The sequence below is a fragment of the Odocoileus virginianus genome, chromosome 23 (genome assembly GCF_023699985.2).
Source record: "Odocoileus virginianus isolate 20LAN1187 ecotype Illinois chromosome 23, Ovbor_1.2, whole genome shotgun sequence".
NCBI classification, from domain to species: domain Eukaryota; kingdom Metazoa; phylum Chordata; class Mammalia; order Artiodactyla; family Cervidae; genus Odocoileus; species Odocoileus virginianus.
The window spans coordinates 21,464,338-21,480,949 of record NC_069696.1 but is presented as its reverse complement, the minus strand read 5'-3'; the positions used below and the strand labels follow the sequence as shown (position 1 = coordinate 21,480,949).

Genomic DNA, 16,612 nt, shown 5'->3' with positions numbered 1-16,612 from the left:
GATTCTTTACTACTGAGCCACTATGGAAGCCCATATTGGGGTACAGCCAATTAACAATATTGTGATAGTTTTAGGTGAACAGCAAAGCAACTCAGCCATACATATACATATATCCATTCTCCCCCTGACCTCCCCTCAGGGCTGCCACGTAACACTAAGCAGAGTTCCCTCTACTATAAAGTAGGTCCTCATCGGTTAACCATTTTAAATACAGTAGTGTGTACATATCCATCCCCAGCTCCCTAACTATCCCTTCCCCCCAGCAACGGTAAATTCATTCTCTAAGTCTGTGAGTCTGTTTTATAAGTCCCTTTGTATCATTTCCTTTTAGATTCTGCATTTAAGGGAGCTCATACAATATTTTCCCTTCTCTGTCTGACTAACAGGGGAGGGAGGTAATGCTGCGTATTGGAATAAATCAGCAAAGAGAGAGGGCCTCATGTCCAGAACCACCTGCGACAGTCATGTGCCTACAGGTTTAACTTCCTTAGTTCTCCATTTACTCGTCTATAACACAGGGATGTTAAACTGATACCTAAGATGCCTTCCTGCTAGGAAACTGTGACATGTTTAAATAAAAAAGTAGCCTTATAAACATGGACACTGTTTATTTTCCTAGAGAAGTGTTTGACTATTCCCAAGTATGTTTATACATAGATCTTTACATCAGAGATAAACAGTCTCTCCACCTGAAACATGCCAGACACTGAATGAAATCACACACTTACACACACACACACACATACATACACACACATAGATACACACACATACACACACACACACACACACACACACACACACACACACACCCTCTACCTTGTGGCCATAGGGCAAGAGTTGGGTCCACTAGGTGTTCAGTTGAAAAGCTCATCTGAACCTAGATTACAAGAGCAATTAATTTGGATTATTTCCGCCTAGCATTAAAGGCCACAAACCCGACATTATTAACCACAGTCCAAGAGAACCAGGGCACCAGCTAAGTGGCACCTTTTTAGGAAGGAACTACCGGAGGCTGCTCTTATCTCAGACTCTGCTGTAGGGCAGGAAGGCCCGACTCTACAAAGAGAGTCAGAACTCGCAGCCTGGAGTGTCTCCACATTTTCAAAAACTCTGTATAGTTTGCTGGAATGGAGATGAAACATTTATCCTTCTCGTGCGACCACTCTGGTTTCCAGGGAGCTGCCTGTGAACGGCTGAGGCAGGCAGAGGAGAGATACAACTGCAGACACGCACACAACACACACCAAAGTTAACCGGAAAATTTCAAAGTGCCTTTTCATGCCTTTAACTCAAAGATGAACACATTTCAAGGTGACCCAATCCTCCAGTGACAGGCAGTGTTTTAAAAGCGCCGACGCTCTCCACTTAAACAATTTCTAGTGACACGTCTAAACCGCATCCTCCGGGGCTCTGCGCTGTCTCGCTGACTAGCCTTTCTTTCCTGGCAGAGGCATCCCGTTTCACATGAGCGCTTGAAGTCTGTCTTCCCTTCTAACAATTAAAATCCACAGAGCTCAGATGCTTTATTTTTTTAACTTAGCAGGCACCATGCAGGACTGTTAATTATTTAATTATACCACAAACACAAATGATTCCTTTATAGTGCTATTTCCTAAAATCATGCATCACACGTGCTTCCTCAGTTGTGTCTGACTCTTTGGGACCCCCTGGACTGTAGCCCACCAGGTTCCTCTGTCCATGAGATTTTTCAGGCCAGAATCCTGGAGTGGGTTGCCATTTCCTCCTCCAGGGGATCTTTCCAATCCAGGTATCGAACCCACGTGTTCTGCATCACTTACATTGGCAGGCAGATTCTTTACCACTGAGCCACATGGGAAGTCATTTATCAAAATAGTATCAGAATAATAAAAGATAGCCTTATCACTCGTGCTTATAAGCAATGGGTAAAAGACTTCTAATATAAAATCAAAGCCCAAGATCAGAAAAGGCAGTCCCATTTAAAATCTAAAAGTATGGAAATTCTCCGGTGGTACAGTGGGTAACACTCCGAGCTCCCAATGCAGGGGATATGAGTTCGATCCCTGGTCAGGGAACTAGCTTCCACACCCCACAACCCTGAGTCGAAACCAAGACCCAGCACAGCCTAAACAAATGAATAAAATATTTTTTAAAAAACCTAAAAGTGTACATGATTATATATTGACTCTGTGTATGAATTTCATACATAGAATATGAAGGACTTTTTTCTTCTCTCTTCACTAAAATATTATGGTTAGTCATTACAGAATGAGAAGATTGCACTAGAAATCTGAAAATTGGGTTCCTATCGTTAATGAAACATGCCAGGCTGTTTTGGGTCAGTTCCTTACTCCCTGTCAAAAATATCCTTTCCAAAAATCTGCCCTGGACTACATATAAATTCCTCTGTAACTTTCCAATTTGATTATTCCTATATGGCATGAGTTTGAACAAACTCCAGGAGATGGTGAAGGACAGGAAAGCCTGATGTGCTGCAGACCACAGGGTTGCAAAGAGTCAGACACAACCGAGCAACTAAACAATAACAACAACAATATGACCACCTGTATCATCCTGTGATAACTTTTTATACAAGACAGTCTCCCTTAGTTGACTGTGAGCTTCAGGAAAGCAGAGACCAGGCTATGCTCACTTTGGCATCCCAGCCATTATCATGAGCAACAAGGAACAAGTGCCAGGAACAGCAGGAACCCTACTTCACTTTTTTTTTCTTTTTAATGTGTGTAAGTTTATAATACATAAGAATAAATTTTTTTAAATGTGTTCTGGTCCCTGTCCTCTCCTAACAATTGTCCTAAACCCTACCCCCACCCTGGGAAGCAGCGGGAGTCACTGAGCCAGAGAACCACAGACCTGCCGGGGGTATCGATGCGGGCAGCAGGTGATGCGGCAGTTGGAGTACAGGCTGGATGCGGGTGCCCAGCGCAGGGCATCAGAACTCGAGAAAGTCAAGAATGTCTACTGGGCACGGAGTATGTACAACCCAGCATTGAAGGGTTTCAAATGTGCAAAGGAAGAAAAACTGAATAAATCTGTGATGCTGGTCTGGAATTGGAAGAATTGGTGTGAATTCATGGTTTTCACTATATAGAGAGATATAGATAGATGATAAGTAGGTACTTATAGAAGTAAATGTGTGTGTGTGTGTGTGTACAAAGTCTAACTCTACCAAGTGAGGGGCTTAGGAGCAGGGACGCACCCGTCTCCATACCTACTGCCCAGATCATGGCTTCTAAATACCATTATCCACTGAAAAAAACATTCCTTGGAGAAAGAGCTGACTCTAGCGCTGGGACAGGAAAAGAACTGAAAGTAGAAGTGCAGTCACTCAGTAGTGTCTGACTGCTTGCAACCCCATGAACTGTATGTAGCCCACCAGGCTCCTCTGTCCACATAAATCTCCAGGCAAGAATACTGGAGTGGGTTGGCATGCCCTTCTCCGGGCAATCTTCCCAACCCAGGGATTGAACCCGGGCATCCCACATTTCAGACAGATTCTTCACCATCTGAGTCACCAGGGGATATATTGGGTTGGCCAAAACGTTCATTTGGGCTTTCCCATAAGATGTTATGGAAATATCGGAACAAACTTTTTAGCCAATCCAATGTAAGAGAAGCCTGGAACACCTTGTTAAGCCAAAAAAGAATGAAGTAAATAATGAGACATGTTAAAAAGAGAGAGGAGCTAGGATGAAGAGAATCCCATTAGCAAAACCTCAACAACTTCAATATTAAATAATAACAGTAAAAACTACAACCCATCTGAAAAAAAATAGGAAATCTCAAATGTATAGTAATATAAACAAACATAAACAAGTGGAAAATTTGCAGAGAAACAGGGTACTTAAATAGCTTCAAAGTACCACAACACAAAAGACACATGAATTACAAAGGTTAAAAAGTAACTTTACAGAGGTGAAGCCTAGGAGACAACACCTTAATCGAATGATCAAAATGAACAGAAATAATGAGACAAATCAATATCATGGGCTACTTAATAAGATGCAATGAGAAGCATACAGCATCATTGCTGTGAAATTCCTGCCAAGAATACATAATCTATATCTAACCACAAAACAAACATGGCAAACAGAAACAGAGGAACATTCTATAAAACAACTGGTCTGTGTGCTGCAAAAGTCAACAAAACACTAAGCAATTATTTCAGCCTGAAGATAACTAAAGAGACATGACGATTCAAGGCAACACACGATTCTGAAATGAATTTTTTTGAACTAAACAAACATTATTTGGACAACTGGCTTGGACAACTTGAAGTTTGTGGGTTGGATGATAAAACTAAATTCATGTCAAAGTTTTCAATTTGAGGACCACAGTGTCGTTGCAGACTTTGAGGAAATAGCCCTTGTTGTTGTTGCTGTTGGTCAGTCACTCAGTTGTGTCCAACTCTTTGCGATCCCATGAACTGCAGCACTCCAGGCTTTCCTGTCCTTCACTGTCTCCCGGAGTTTGCTCAAACTCATGTCCATTGAGTTGATGATGCCATCCAATCATCTCATCCTCTGTTATCCCCTTCTCCTCAGCCCTCAGTCTTTCCCAGCACCACGGTCTTTTCCAATCAATTGGCTCTTCACATCAGGTGGCCAAAGTACTGGAACATCAGTTTTAGCATCAGTCCTTCCAATGAATATTTAAGGTTGATTTTCTTCAGGACTGACTGGTTTGATCTCCTTGAAGTTCAAGGGGCTCTCAAGAGTCTTCTCTGTTATTGTAACTCATTTAAGGTACAGGTTAGGCATAACTATCTAATTTCTTAAAAAGACAAAAATAAAGGGAAAGTAACAGCGTATCACATTTGCACTTATTTTAACTGCAGCTTGGCTCGATGCAGCGAGCCATCAGACCTAGTTCTGTAAAGGCAGGGACTCCCCTTGTCCATGTTGTATCCCTAGAGCCCAGGTAATGTCAACCAGTTCACAACTGCTACTCAATAAAAACTTTTAAATGAATAAATGTATTTCGTAAAATACAAAATTCCATCTTGCTTCTTCGTTTAGCAACTAATCCAAAGCTGATCTCCTTTAACTGTATTTTAAGCAAATAAATTGCCCTATCTGTTCTACTTGAATTACAAAAAATGCTTCTACAGAGCAAAACAGATTCCTCAGTAATCATGGCTCCTGATCATTCCAATTGTAAATATATGCCTAAAACAATTTCTTTTTACTGCAAAACAGGAAATTTATAGAATTGTCCCCATCCCGTCTCAACTAAAAATCAGTTTTCAATGAGTTTTTTCTTTTTTTTTTTTTTTTCTGTTTTTCAGAAATCTTTGAAAATTTCCTTTTTGCACACAAGAGCTTGGCTTCCCCAATAGGTCAGCAGGCAAAGTCTTCCTGCAATGCAGGAGATGCAGGTTCAATCCCTGGGTTGGGAAGATCCCCTGGAGAAGGGAATGGCAACCCACTCCAGTACTCTTGCCTGTAGAATCCCATGGACAGAGGAGCCTGGCAGGCTATCATCCACAGGGTTGCAAAGAGCTGGACATGATTCAGCACGCAAGCACATACACAAGCGCTTGCAGATATACCAGCAGACACAGAGCAGAAAAATTCTGAGAGGTCACCTAATACAACACCCCCACTGTCCAGATGCCCCCAAAGAATATCACATTTGGAAGGAAGCCACACTGCCAACATCCTTCATAAGCCTCTTGAGATCTCTTTAAAGACAGAAGTAACAAAACTGAATTTTAATGATATTCAGAAAAGAGGAAGAAGGCAGAACATCACTCAAACTTCCACGTGGCTCTAAAGTTAAAGAACCCACCTGCCAATGCAGGAAACGCTGGAGACGTGGGTTGATCCCTGGGTCAGAAGGATCCCCTGGAGGAGGGCGTGGCAGCCCACTCCAGTATTCTTGCCTGGAGAATCCCATGGACAGAGGAACCTTGTGGGCTACAGTTCATGGAGTCACAAAGAGCTGGAGATGACTTAGCAACTAAAGAATAACAACAACAAAGGGCCAAAGGTGCACCAGAGAACTATAAAGATTATAGTTAGATAGATTATATCTTTTTCTTTGAGCAGTGTTGGCTGTAAGTGGGTAGGTGACAGCTGTGTCTTCCTATGGAGAAGGCTTGACTAGTTTGGAATCAGAAGGAAAAAGAATCCTAGAGCTGGTCTAGCTTTTGAGCAGCTTGTGGCTTTGGACAAGGTGCTTGCTTTCTTCAGAGTGTGGTTCCTGGACCTACAGCATTAACATTAGGTGACAGCTCATTAGAAATACAAATTGAGATCTCAATCAATCAGAAGCTCTGGACATGGGGCCCAACCATTCCAGTGGTTCTGAAATGCACTCAGGTTTGACAGCCATAGGCCAATCTATAATCTAATTATAATCAAGGTGTGAAGTGAAAGTCACGCAGTCGTGTCCCACTCTTTCCAACCCCCTGGACTATACAGTCCATGGAATTCTCCAGCCTAGAATACTGGAGTGCATAGCCTTTCCCTTCTCCAGGGGATCTTCCCAACCCAGGGATCGAACCCAGGTCTCCCACATTGCAGGCGGATTCTTTACCAGCTGAGCCACAAGGGAAGCCGAAGAATACTCAAGTAAGGAGCCTATCCCTTCTCCAGCAGATCTCCCCAACCCAATAAAGGATTAAAAGTTCATTTATTTTAAAAAGTTAGTGTTTATTTCAAAAGACTAAGGCACTAAGTAATATACTGCATAAATTAATACTAAATGATTTTTTCCCACTACATAAATATTTCAAATAACTTATTTTAGCATTTGAGGCTAAATCTCTGTCTGGATTAATGATTAATAGCAGTGAAGGAAAAACACCCAAGAAATATATTTAATGCTATTTAAACAAAGAGAATAAAACAAAACTATGATCATTTAAATAGCTGCATAAAAATTACATGTACTATTATTCTACATAGCAATTGGTTTTTGTCTACAAAAACCAATTTTTCTATAGCTTCTACATAGCAATTGTTTTTCTTTTGTCTATACTGCTATTTTTCAACAAAGAAATGAACATGACTCTAATTCTTGCAAATAAAATTAAAATATTCTATGTCAATTATAGCTCGAGAAAAAAAAGCAAAAAAATGGTTTAATTGTGCTTCTTGAAAGAAAAACGTCTACGTTTTGGTGAAACAACAGTGCATCAAATGGTAAACAGAGTCACAGCCATACCTTGAAGATACCAAGGTGACTAAGGCCTATGCCCATTCTTATTCTCCATCCATCATCCTTCTGGATCTTCCAATCTAGGAAACTCCTCTTTTTACTTAAGTCCACATTTCAAAGATACAACTAGAGTTTAAAATATAACCTACTAAAGGGCAGTGAGTAAAGGTGACTCGACGTGGTGAGGAAATCACCCGCCTTCATAAAGACAAGCTTCTACTGTTTGACAAAAGTTCTGGACCACCTCATAAAGTCCAGGCTGTTTAGTGAGAACACTTTTAGAGGGGAAAAAAAAAAGTACCCATATGTATTATATAATTTATAGCTAATTTTCTCAAAATTGGCCCCTAAAAATAGAATTCCCCTTACACTATTGTATACTTACTTGGCACATTGTGAGTACTATTACATACTATTTGTGAACCCACTCCAGTGTTCTTGCCTGGAGAATCCCAGGGACAGGGGAGCCTGGTGGGCTGCTGTCTATGGGGTCGCACAGAGTCGGACACGACTGAAGCGACGCAGCAGCAGCAGCAGCAGCAGTAAACTATTATATACGTTATACTTACTATATATATGGTGTATAATCGTTTACTAGGTACTCACAAATAGTGTGTGTGTGTCTGTGTGTGTGTTAGTCATTCAGTCGTTTCCGACTCTTTGCAACCCCATGGACTGTAGCCCACCAGGCTCCTCTGTCCACGGAATTCTCCAGGCAAGAACACTGGAGTGGGTCGCCATTTCCTTCTCCACACAAATAGTATATAATAGTAAGTATATGGTATATAATAGTATACTAGGTGCTCACAATGTATCAGTTAAACCCTTTCCTTTAATCTCCAAACAAGTGCTACTATTATAACCATTTAACAGATTAAGAAATTTAAGCACAGAGTAAGTTATTTGTCCAAAGTCACACAGCTAAAGTGAAGATTCAGAATACAGATAAGCAAGCTATCATACTTAAACTAAGATCCCTAAACTTTGGCTCCATCATGGTTTTGCTGTCTGAATTACAAATTATTCACATTCATGAAAATCAAAACTAAGTTTTCTTGCCAGAAATATTTGATAATATCAATGAAATGAAATAAATGGCAAAATAATTCAAGCATTTTTAGAAATCACTGTACCTATAAAATCATACAATTTCCATTAAATTATATAATCCAGGAACGGACTATATAGTGCCAGGTGGCGCTAGTGGTAAAGAACCGCCTCACAATGCAAGAAAACACTACAGACGCAGGTTCGATCCCTGGGTCGGGAAGATCCCCGGGAGGAGGAAATAGCAACCCCCTCCAGTCCTCTTGTCTGGAGAATCCCATGGACACAGGAACCTACAATCAGTAGTATCACAGAGTCGGACACGACTGAAGTGACTTAGCATACAGCACATAGTCCAGAGACTGACAACTTTTTCAACAGTACGACCGCTCTGGACATAGAGCTGTGCCAACAATAACCCATGGAAAGCCAGCATTAAATCGCGCAAGGTAATTCTATTAAGAATATGGAACCGAGGTTTTCATCTGGTTTGTTTGGGGGTCTTTGGGTTTTTTGGTTACTGTTGTTGTTTGCAACCAGGTGAACGAATGAGCTGAAAGATCAAAGTCGAATCCCTTTCGATTACTTCCTCCGCTTATAAATATAAGGCTCGTGAGTCAAGACTTGCAAGGTCCACGTGCCCAAGGGTTGAATCTCCTGGGTTGCTGACCCCGCGCCTGCGCCACCCGACCGGTCTAGCACGCGTCTCGGGGACCCCTGGCCAGGGCACCGGGCGCCGCAAGGCTGGAGGAAGCAAGGGATCGAGAGCAATAGAGAGGAGAGGGAGCGATGGCGGGCCCTTACCGAGCTCCGTGCCCTGCTGGTGCGCCGACATGTCTGGGAGGCCGCAGCACAGCTGGCTCCGGGAGCCCGCCTCTGCACCGCCCTTCCGCCTTCCTCCAGCTCCTGCTTCGCCCCACCCCTGCTTCGCCACGCCACGCCCCTCTTCCGCCAGGCCACGCCCATCTGGGGGCGGAACCACTGAACAGCCCCGGATGGCTGGAACCGGACCCCTTGGACTGAAGAGGAAATCGCACCACTTAGCCTCTTTGGTCCTCTCCGCCAGGCGCGAAACTCCCGTACTAATTCCCGCGCATCACGCTGCGAGAACTCGTCGTCAAAAGCTTCAGTTACCGACTGCACTGAACAAGAAACATTTTGAAACTTTTCCCGGGTTACAAAACAAGACGGGAGAAGCTCCACCGAGTTACTGTTGGCAGAGCTGTGCAGCCCCACACCTGAAAGGGCATCGGTGGTCCCCGAGTTTTTTAAGGGCGACCAACCTGCACGCCGGAGTCCCAAGTCCTGTAACTTCTAACCTAGGCTTCCTGAAGAGAAGCAGCTCTGTGGCCTGAAAAACCAGGGGGCTTAAGAATGGGAAGACCTGGGGTCTCAGCTTTGCTCTGAAAGCGATTAAGTGTGACGCTGGCCATAACTGCCTTTTTAAGCTTCGTTTTTTTTCATCTGTAAGAAAGTACCTTGACAACATCTTGGAGCTCTAGAACTCCAATTCTGTGAATTTTTTCAGCCTGACTTTTTTATAACCTGGAGGTTTAAGTTAACTGGAGTAACTCAGCACAGACCACTGATCAGCTCCGTACTCACCATCAGAGACAGCTCCACTCTGATGAGGGAAAACTCAATTACAGTTTGTTTACCATGAGCCAGTTACTAGGCTAGGTACTTTCAGAGAGACGATAGCAATGGAGTCTCAGAACAATCCTGCCAAGCATGTACTATATTCTCCATTGTTGTACATAGAGAAGTTATGAGCAGAGAGATCCTGGCCTAGTGGAAACTGCATGTGTGCTCAGTCCTGTCCAGCTCTTTCCGACCTCATGTACTGTAGCCAGCCAGTCTCCTCTGTCCATGGAATTTTCCAGGCAAGAATATTGGAGTGGGTTGCCATTTCCTTCTCCACGGAATCTTCCCCACCCACATCTCTTGTGTTGCCTGCAGCGGCAGGCAGATTTTTTACCAGCTGAGCCACCGGGGAAGACCAGTGGAAAGGGAGCAGACTCCAAATGGGTCCAATTCCTTAATACACCAGCAATTCCTTCTAATGACTGATTCTAAGAATATTACTTCCTGTAAAATACAGATGATCAAAACAGATTTGACTTGCAAAGTTGTGTATGTGTAAAGCAGTAGTACAGTACACATTATGGCACTTAGTAGGGGCTCAACAAGTGGAAGCTGTTAATGTTATTGCCAGCTTCACACAGTAACTATAGGCTTCATAGGAAAAGTAATTCCAGTCTTTTCCCTCTACATGGAACTGCCTCTCATCCTTGCCAGCCCAAAGCCAGTTGCTGAACATTTTGGATGTGTCTACATCCCATTCATATGTAAAAAAGCATTTTTAAAATTTTTTATTTATTTCATTTTTTGGTTGCCATAGATCTGTATATTGTCACCCTGCTTATTTAACTTATATGCAGAGTACATCATGAGAAAGGCTGGGCTGGATGAAGCACAAGCTGGAATCAAGATTGCTGGGAGAAATATCATTAACCCCAGATATGCAGATGAAACCACCCCTATGGCAGAAAGTGAAGAAGAACTAAAGAGCCTCTTGATGAAAGTGAAAGAGGAGACTGGAAAAGTTGGCTTAAAGCTCAACATTCAGAAAACTAAGATCATGGCAGCTGGTCCCATCACTTCATGGCAAATAAATGGGGAAACAGTGGAAGCAGTGGCAGACTTTATTTTTGGGGGGCTCCAAAATCACTGCAGATGGTGATTGCAGCCGTGAAATTAAAAGACACTTACTCCTTGGAAGGAAAGTTATGACAAACCTATACAGCTTGTTAAAAAGCAGAGACATTACTTTGCCAACAAAGGTCCGTCTAGTCAAGCCTATGGTTTTCCAGTGGTCATGAATGGATGTGAGAGTTGGACTGTAAAGGAAGCGGAGCACGGAAGAATTGATGCTTTTGAAGTGTGGTGTTGGAGAAGACTCTTGAGAGTCCCTTGGACTGCAAGGAGATCCAACCAGTCCATCCTAAGGGAGATCAGTCCTGGGTGTTCATCGGAAGGACTGATGTTGAAGCTGAAACTCCAATACTTTGGCCACCTGATGCGAAGAGCTGACTCATTTGAAAAGACCCTGATGCTGGGAAAGATTGAGGGCAGGAGGAGAAGGGGACAACAGAGGATGAGATGGTTGGATGGCATTGCTGACTCAATGGACATGAGTTTGGTTAAACTCCAGGAGTTGGCAATGGCAGGGAGGCCTGGCGTGCTGCGGTCCATGGGGTTGCAAGGAGTTGGACACAACTGAGCGACTGAACTGAACTGAGGTCTCCATTGCTGTGCATGGGCTTTCTCTAGTTGTAGCAAGCAGGAGCTACTCTTCTTTCCGGTGTGTGGACTTCTCATTGCACTGGCTTCTCTTGTTGCAGAGCACAGGCACTAGGCATGCAGCCTTCAGTATTCGTGGTGCACGGGCTTAGCTGTTCCAAGGCATATGAGATCTTCCCTGACCAGGGATCAACCCATGTCTCCTGCATTGGCAGGCAGATTCTTAACCACTGGACTACCAGATAAGTCCCGTATAATAGTATTTTACCTATTTTTATCTTCACCCTGAAAGCCCGGACCTGGCCTAGCACTCAAAGCTGGACCACTGTGTTCCCCAGTAGAATATAATACAGTTACAGAACACCAACATCAGCCAAGGCCACTGGGCCCATGATAAATTAACAAAAAAAAGATCCCTTGTAGTCATCAGTTCAGTTCAGTTGCACAGTCATGTCCGACCCTTTGCGACCCCATGGACTGCAGCACACTAGGCTTCACTGTCCGTCACCAACTCCCGGAGTTTACTCAAACTCATGTCCATTGAGTCGGTGATGCCATCCAACCATCTCAATCCTCTGTCGTCCCCTTCTCCTGCCTTCCATCTTTCCCAGCATCAGGGTCTTCTCAAATGAGTTGGTTTTTCACATCAGGTAGCCAAAGTACTGGAGTTTCAGCTTCAGCATCAGTCCTGCCAATGAAAATTCAGGACTGACTTCCTTTAGGATTGACTGGTTGGATCTCCTTGCAGTCCAAGGGACTTTCAAGAGCCTTCTTCAACACCACAGTTCAAAAGCATCAATTCTTTGGCATGCAGCTTTCTTTATAGTCCAACTCTCACATGCATACATGATTACTGGTAAAACCATAACTTTGACTAGACAGACCTTTGTCAGTGAAGTAATGTCTCTGCTTTTTAATATGCCGTCTATGTTGGTCATAGTCTGCTTTTCTTTTAAGGAGCAAGTGTCTTTTAATTTCATGGCTGCAGTCACCATCTGCAGTGATTTGGAGCCCCCCCAAAATAAAGTCTGTCACTGTTTCCGTTGTTTCCCCATCTGTTTGCCATGAAGTGATGGATGCCATGAAGTGATGGATGCCATGATCTTAATTTTCTGAATGTAGCATTTTAAGCCAACTTTTTCACTCTCCTCTTTCACTTCCATCAAGAGGCTCTTTAGTTCTTTGCTTTCTGCCATAAGGTTGGTGTCATCTGGTGTCTGAGGTTATTGATATTTCTCCCAGCAATCTTGATTCCAGCTTGTGCTTCATCCAGCCTGGCATTTCACATGATGTACTCTGCATATAAGTTAAATAAGGGCAAGGAAGCCTAGGGTGCTGCAGTCCATGGGGTCTCAAAGAGTCGGACATGACTGAGCAACTGAACTGAACTGAACTGAACTGGAATTAATCTCTACGGTTTGACTGTATCTTAAATTGGCAGCATTCAGAGACAGTGGGGATACAATGCAAAAAGTGAGGTTTTTAAAAATTTTGTATTTATTTATTTGTGGCTGTGTTGGGTTTTCATTGCTGCACAGGCTTTTCTCTAGTTGCAGAGAGTTGGGGCTACTACTCTCTAGTTGCAGTGCATGGGTTTCTCGTTGCAGTGACTTCTCTTGTTGTGGAGCATGGGCTCTAGGATGCACAGGCTTGAGTTGCTGCGGCAAGTGGGCTCAGTAGTTGTGGCGCTCAGGTTTAGTTGCTCTGAGGTTTGTGGGATCTTCCCAGATCTGGGATCGAACCCATGTCTTCTGCATTGGCAGGTGGATTCTTTACCACTGAGCCACCAGGGAAGTGCAGGGTTTTGTTTTTCCTTTCCTAATGAGGAAACGTTGCTAAATTTCACTCTGTGGATTTCAGTTTTACATTTTTTGCCTTCTGAAACTGCTGAAGTATCCATCCTTAAGGTAAGGCCTCTCAGATCCGTGGGCCACCACTCCTATGTTGGACTCTCCCAAAAGATTTTTCCTAAAGCAGATTCTAGGTTTCACCACAGCCTTACTGAATCATAATCTCTAGGAACGTGAAATCTGTATTTTTAAAAAATTCCCTCAGATGATGTTTACGCCAGCTAAGTGCAAAGGATCACCAGCCTCAAGGCAGAGAGTAAACCATGCATGCTAATCGTCCTCTGACCCAAACTGTCTTTTACAAGGGTAAATCTGTCTTTATTCTTTTTACCCATGCAAATTTTGCATGCCATTCCTTTTTGTGGCTATGGGATTTTTTTTTTTTTTTTTTTGCTACCCTGGGTCTCTGCTGCTGAGTGCAAACTTTCTCTAATTGCAGCAGGTGGGTGGGGGTCCTCTCTAGTTGCAGTGTGTGGGCTTCTTATTGCAGTGGCTTCTTTCACTCCAGAGTATGGACTCTGGAGCACAGGCTCAGAAGTTGTGGTGCACGGGCTTAGTTGCCCCGAGGGGTGTGGGGTCTTCCGGGACAAAGAATCAAACCATGTCCCCTGCATTGGTAGGCAAACTCCAATTATTGGACCACCAGGGAAATCCATGGATGTTTTTTAAAAAAAATTCGAGTTGTCAGATAAATTACTTATCTCTCTGGCCCTCCCACCCTGACTCCTTCAGTTAAAATTAAAGCTCTAAGAATATGTTCTATTTACCTTGAAAACTTAAGAACTTACCTGACCTGGGAGATAGGACTAATCCAAATGTTAAGGGTCAAAGGGCATGAACTAGTTGTGTTTGCTTAGTCACACACCCAGGCCTAGTAGAATATTTGTTAGATGAATGAGTATTTATCACAGTTTGTGCTACTTTCTCATAGTGCCCACTGTTTTAACAAGTCCTATATTCAACTGCAGTCTCTATGATTTCTTAGAGCAGTCATTGACACGTTCCTTAGGTAAAAATTCACTTAGACTGTGGATTGTCAATAGTATTTCTAAATCAGATGGGGGAAACTGTAGAAACAGTTTGGGAAAAGAGTTTGAATATTAGAATTGAAATATTTCAGAACTGTAGAGTGACTTCTAGAGCTTCTAATTCCTACTTCATGGTGAAATAAGAAGAAATTCCCAGGTGGTCCAGTGGTTAGGGCTCTGTACTGTCACTTCTGAGGGCCGAGGTTCAATCCTTGGTCAGAGAATTAAGATCCCACAAGCAGTGTGGCATGGCCAAAAATAAAAAAAGAATTCTATTGTCTTTTTTATGAAGCTAAATTTATTCAACTTAAGGAATAGCTGTTTATCCTGAGACTCTGCCCTTCACTACCAACTAGGATTTCAAAATGTCCTTTCTTTCATGAAGATTGTGGTGGTAGGTGATGTTTTAGTAGGCTCACTTGGCAAAATTAGAAGCAGACCATTTTATCTTGTCACTGACGCCCACTCCCCATTGTTTTCATCTATTTTTCCAACAAATCCCAAAGTTGGGAGGGATCACTGATAGAATAAATTCATAATATTGGGGCTTCCCAGGTGGCACAGTGGTAAAGAATCCTACTACCAATGCAGGAGACACAGGTTTGATGCTTGGGTCAGGAAAAATCCCCTGGAGGAGGAAATGGCAACTCACTCCAGTATTCTTGCCTGGGAAATCCCATGGACAGAGGAGCCTGTCCTCTGTAGCCTGTCCAGGGCTACAGTCCACGGGGTCTCAAAGAGTCAGACACCACTGAGGAACTGAGCATTTACACACTAGGTTATATTAAGTGCTTCCTACCAGTTAAGCCCCTCCATCAATTATTTGATCTCTTCCCCCCTAGGCAAATCTATGTGTGAAAACTGTCATCTCCTTTTATAGATAAAGAAACTGAGGCTCAAAGAGATTAGTCTATAAGTGCTAGAGGATGATTCAAACCCAGGCAGTATAACTCACAGACACATACTTACTGTTCCTACTATTTCTCTGAAGCCAAACTCATTAGACAAGTCATTTAACCTCTGAAATGAAGTTTCCCATATGCGTAATGGAGATATTACCTATCTCATGGCTTTATTGGAGAAATTTAAAAATAACAGTATTTTAAAACCAAGTGGAAAATCTAACATAAGTCACTTAATAAATACTATTTCCACACACATCTGTAAACTCAAACCAGTTATTTTCCACTTGACCAAGTTCTATTCTCTCATTAATTAGATAAAGTAGTTCAGCCTATAAAGTACTGTTACTGTCCATTAGCTATCATTTAGATGCATAATTTGGCCTTGTTTACTCAAGTAAATTTGTTAGATGTCTCATTTGTTTCTTCAGGAACTCTATTGATTTTAAACTCACACTTGTCTAGGTGATACTATGTCACACTGGCAATTGTGCATTCTTATAGCTCAGTAAAGCTAGGCCTGTCTGAGAATGTTTGTGTTCCAGTAATTCTTTTCCCTCAGGATCCCCCCCTGGGGTGCCGTAACATATAGTAATCCAACAGAACCACTGTCTGAAAATATTCAGGTGTAGAACACAAGGTTCCTACTAAAGAAATATTTTCCCTTGGTCTGCATTTTCAATTCCCCATTTTATTGTTGCTCTGTCCTGAAAAGTTACATCCATTTGCCTCCACTTTGGTCTGAAAGAGGAACAGGCAGCTAAGTTAATAATTCCACTGAATTTGAACTGTTAAAAAATGTAATCTGTAAGTTATTATGGTACATCTTTACTGTTTCATAGCCATTAAAATGAATGTGTTGGGACTACTCTGGCAGTCCAGTGGGTAAGACTGTGTTTTCAATGCAAAGGGCTCCGGTTCCAGCCCTGGTCAGAGAACTAAGATAACACATACTGTGTGGCCAAAATAATAATAATAATAATAATATTGTGTTTAATTTTATTTACTGACATGAAATATTCTTGAGAATTGACTGTACTCAATCCTAGTTGATTAGGAAAAAACCTCTAAATGACACTAAAACTGAGAAGCAATGATGCATAGGGTAAATTATTAAAAATTAGTCAGGGTTTGAGTTATGAGATTAGGATGTGGAGAGGAAGCTGCAGAGGAAGAATGAATGGGAAGCAGAGTGGAGATGGGGAGACTTATCACACGAGCGGAAATCCTTGTAGGTGATTGAATCTCAGGTCAGCTGAAGCTATACGTGAATTCACTGGAGAGAGGCATGTGCTTTGGGTAGGTGCCTGCCATA

General features: G+C 42.6%; 1 protein-coding gene across 1 annotated transcript in view; it reads right to left on the bottom strand.

The window, feature by feature from the left end:
• Positions 1 to 9,128, bottom strand: part of DERA (deoxyribose-phosphate aldolase) — a 110,820-nt gene extending 101,692 nt beyond the window's left edge. The window contains exon 1 of the mRNA XM_020894554.2: positions 9,019 to 9,128. Within this exon, the coding sequence (XP_020750213.1) occupies positions 9,019 to 9,049 (31 nt within the window). The 5' untranslated portion in view covers positions 9,050 to 9,128. The remainder of the gene's footprint in view (positions 1 to 9,018) is intronic.
• Between the last annotated feature and the right edge of the window lie 7,484 nt (positions 9,129 to 16,612).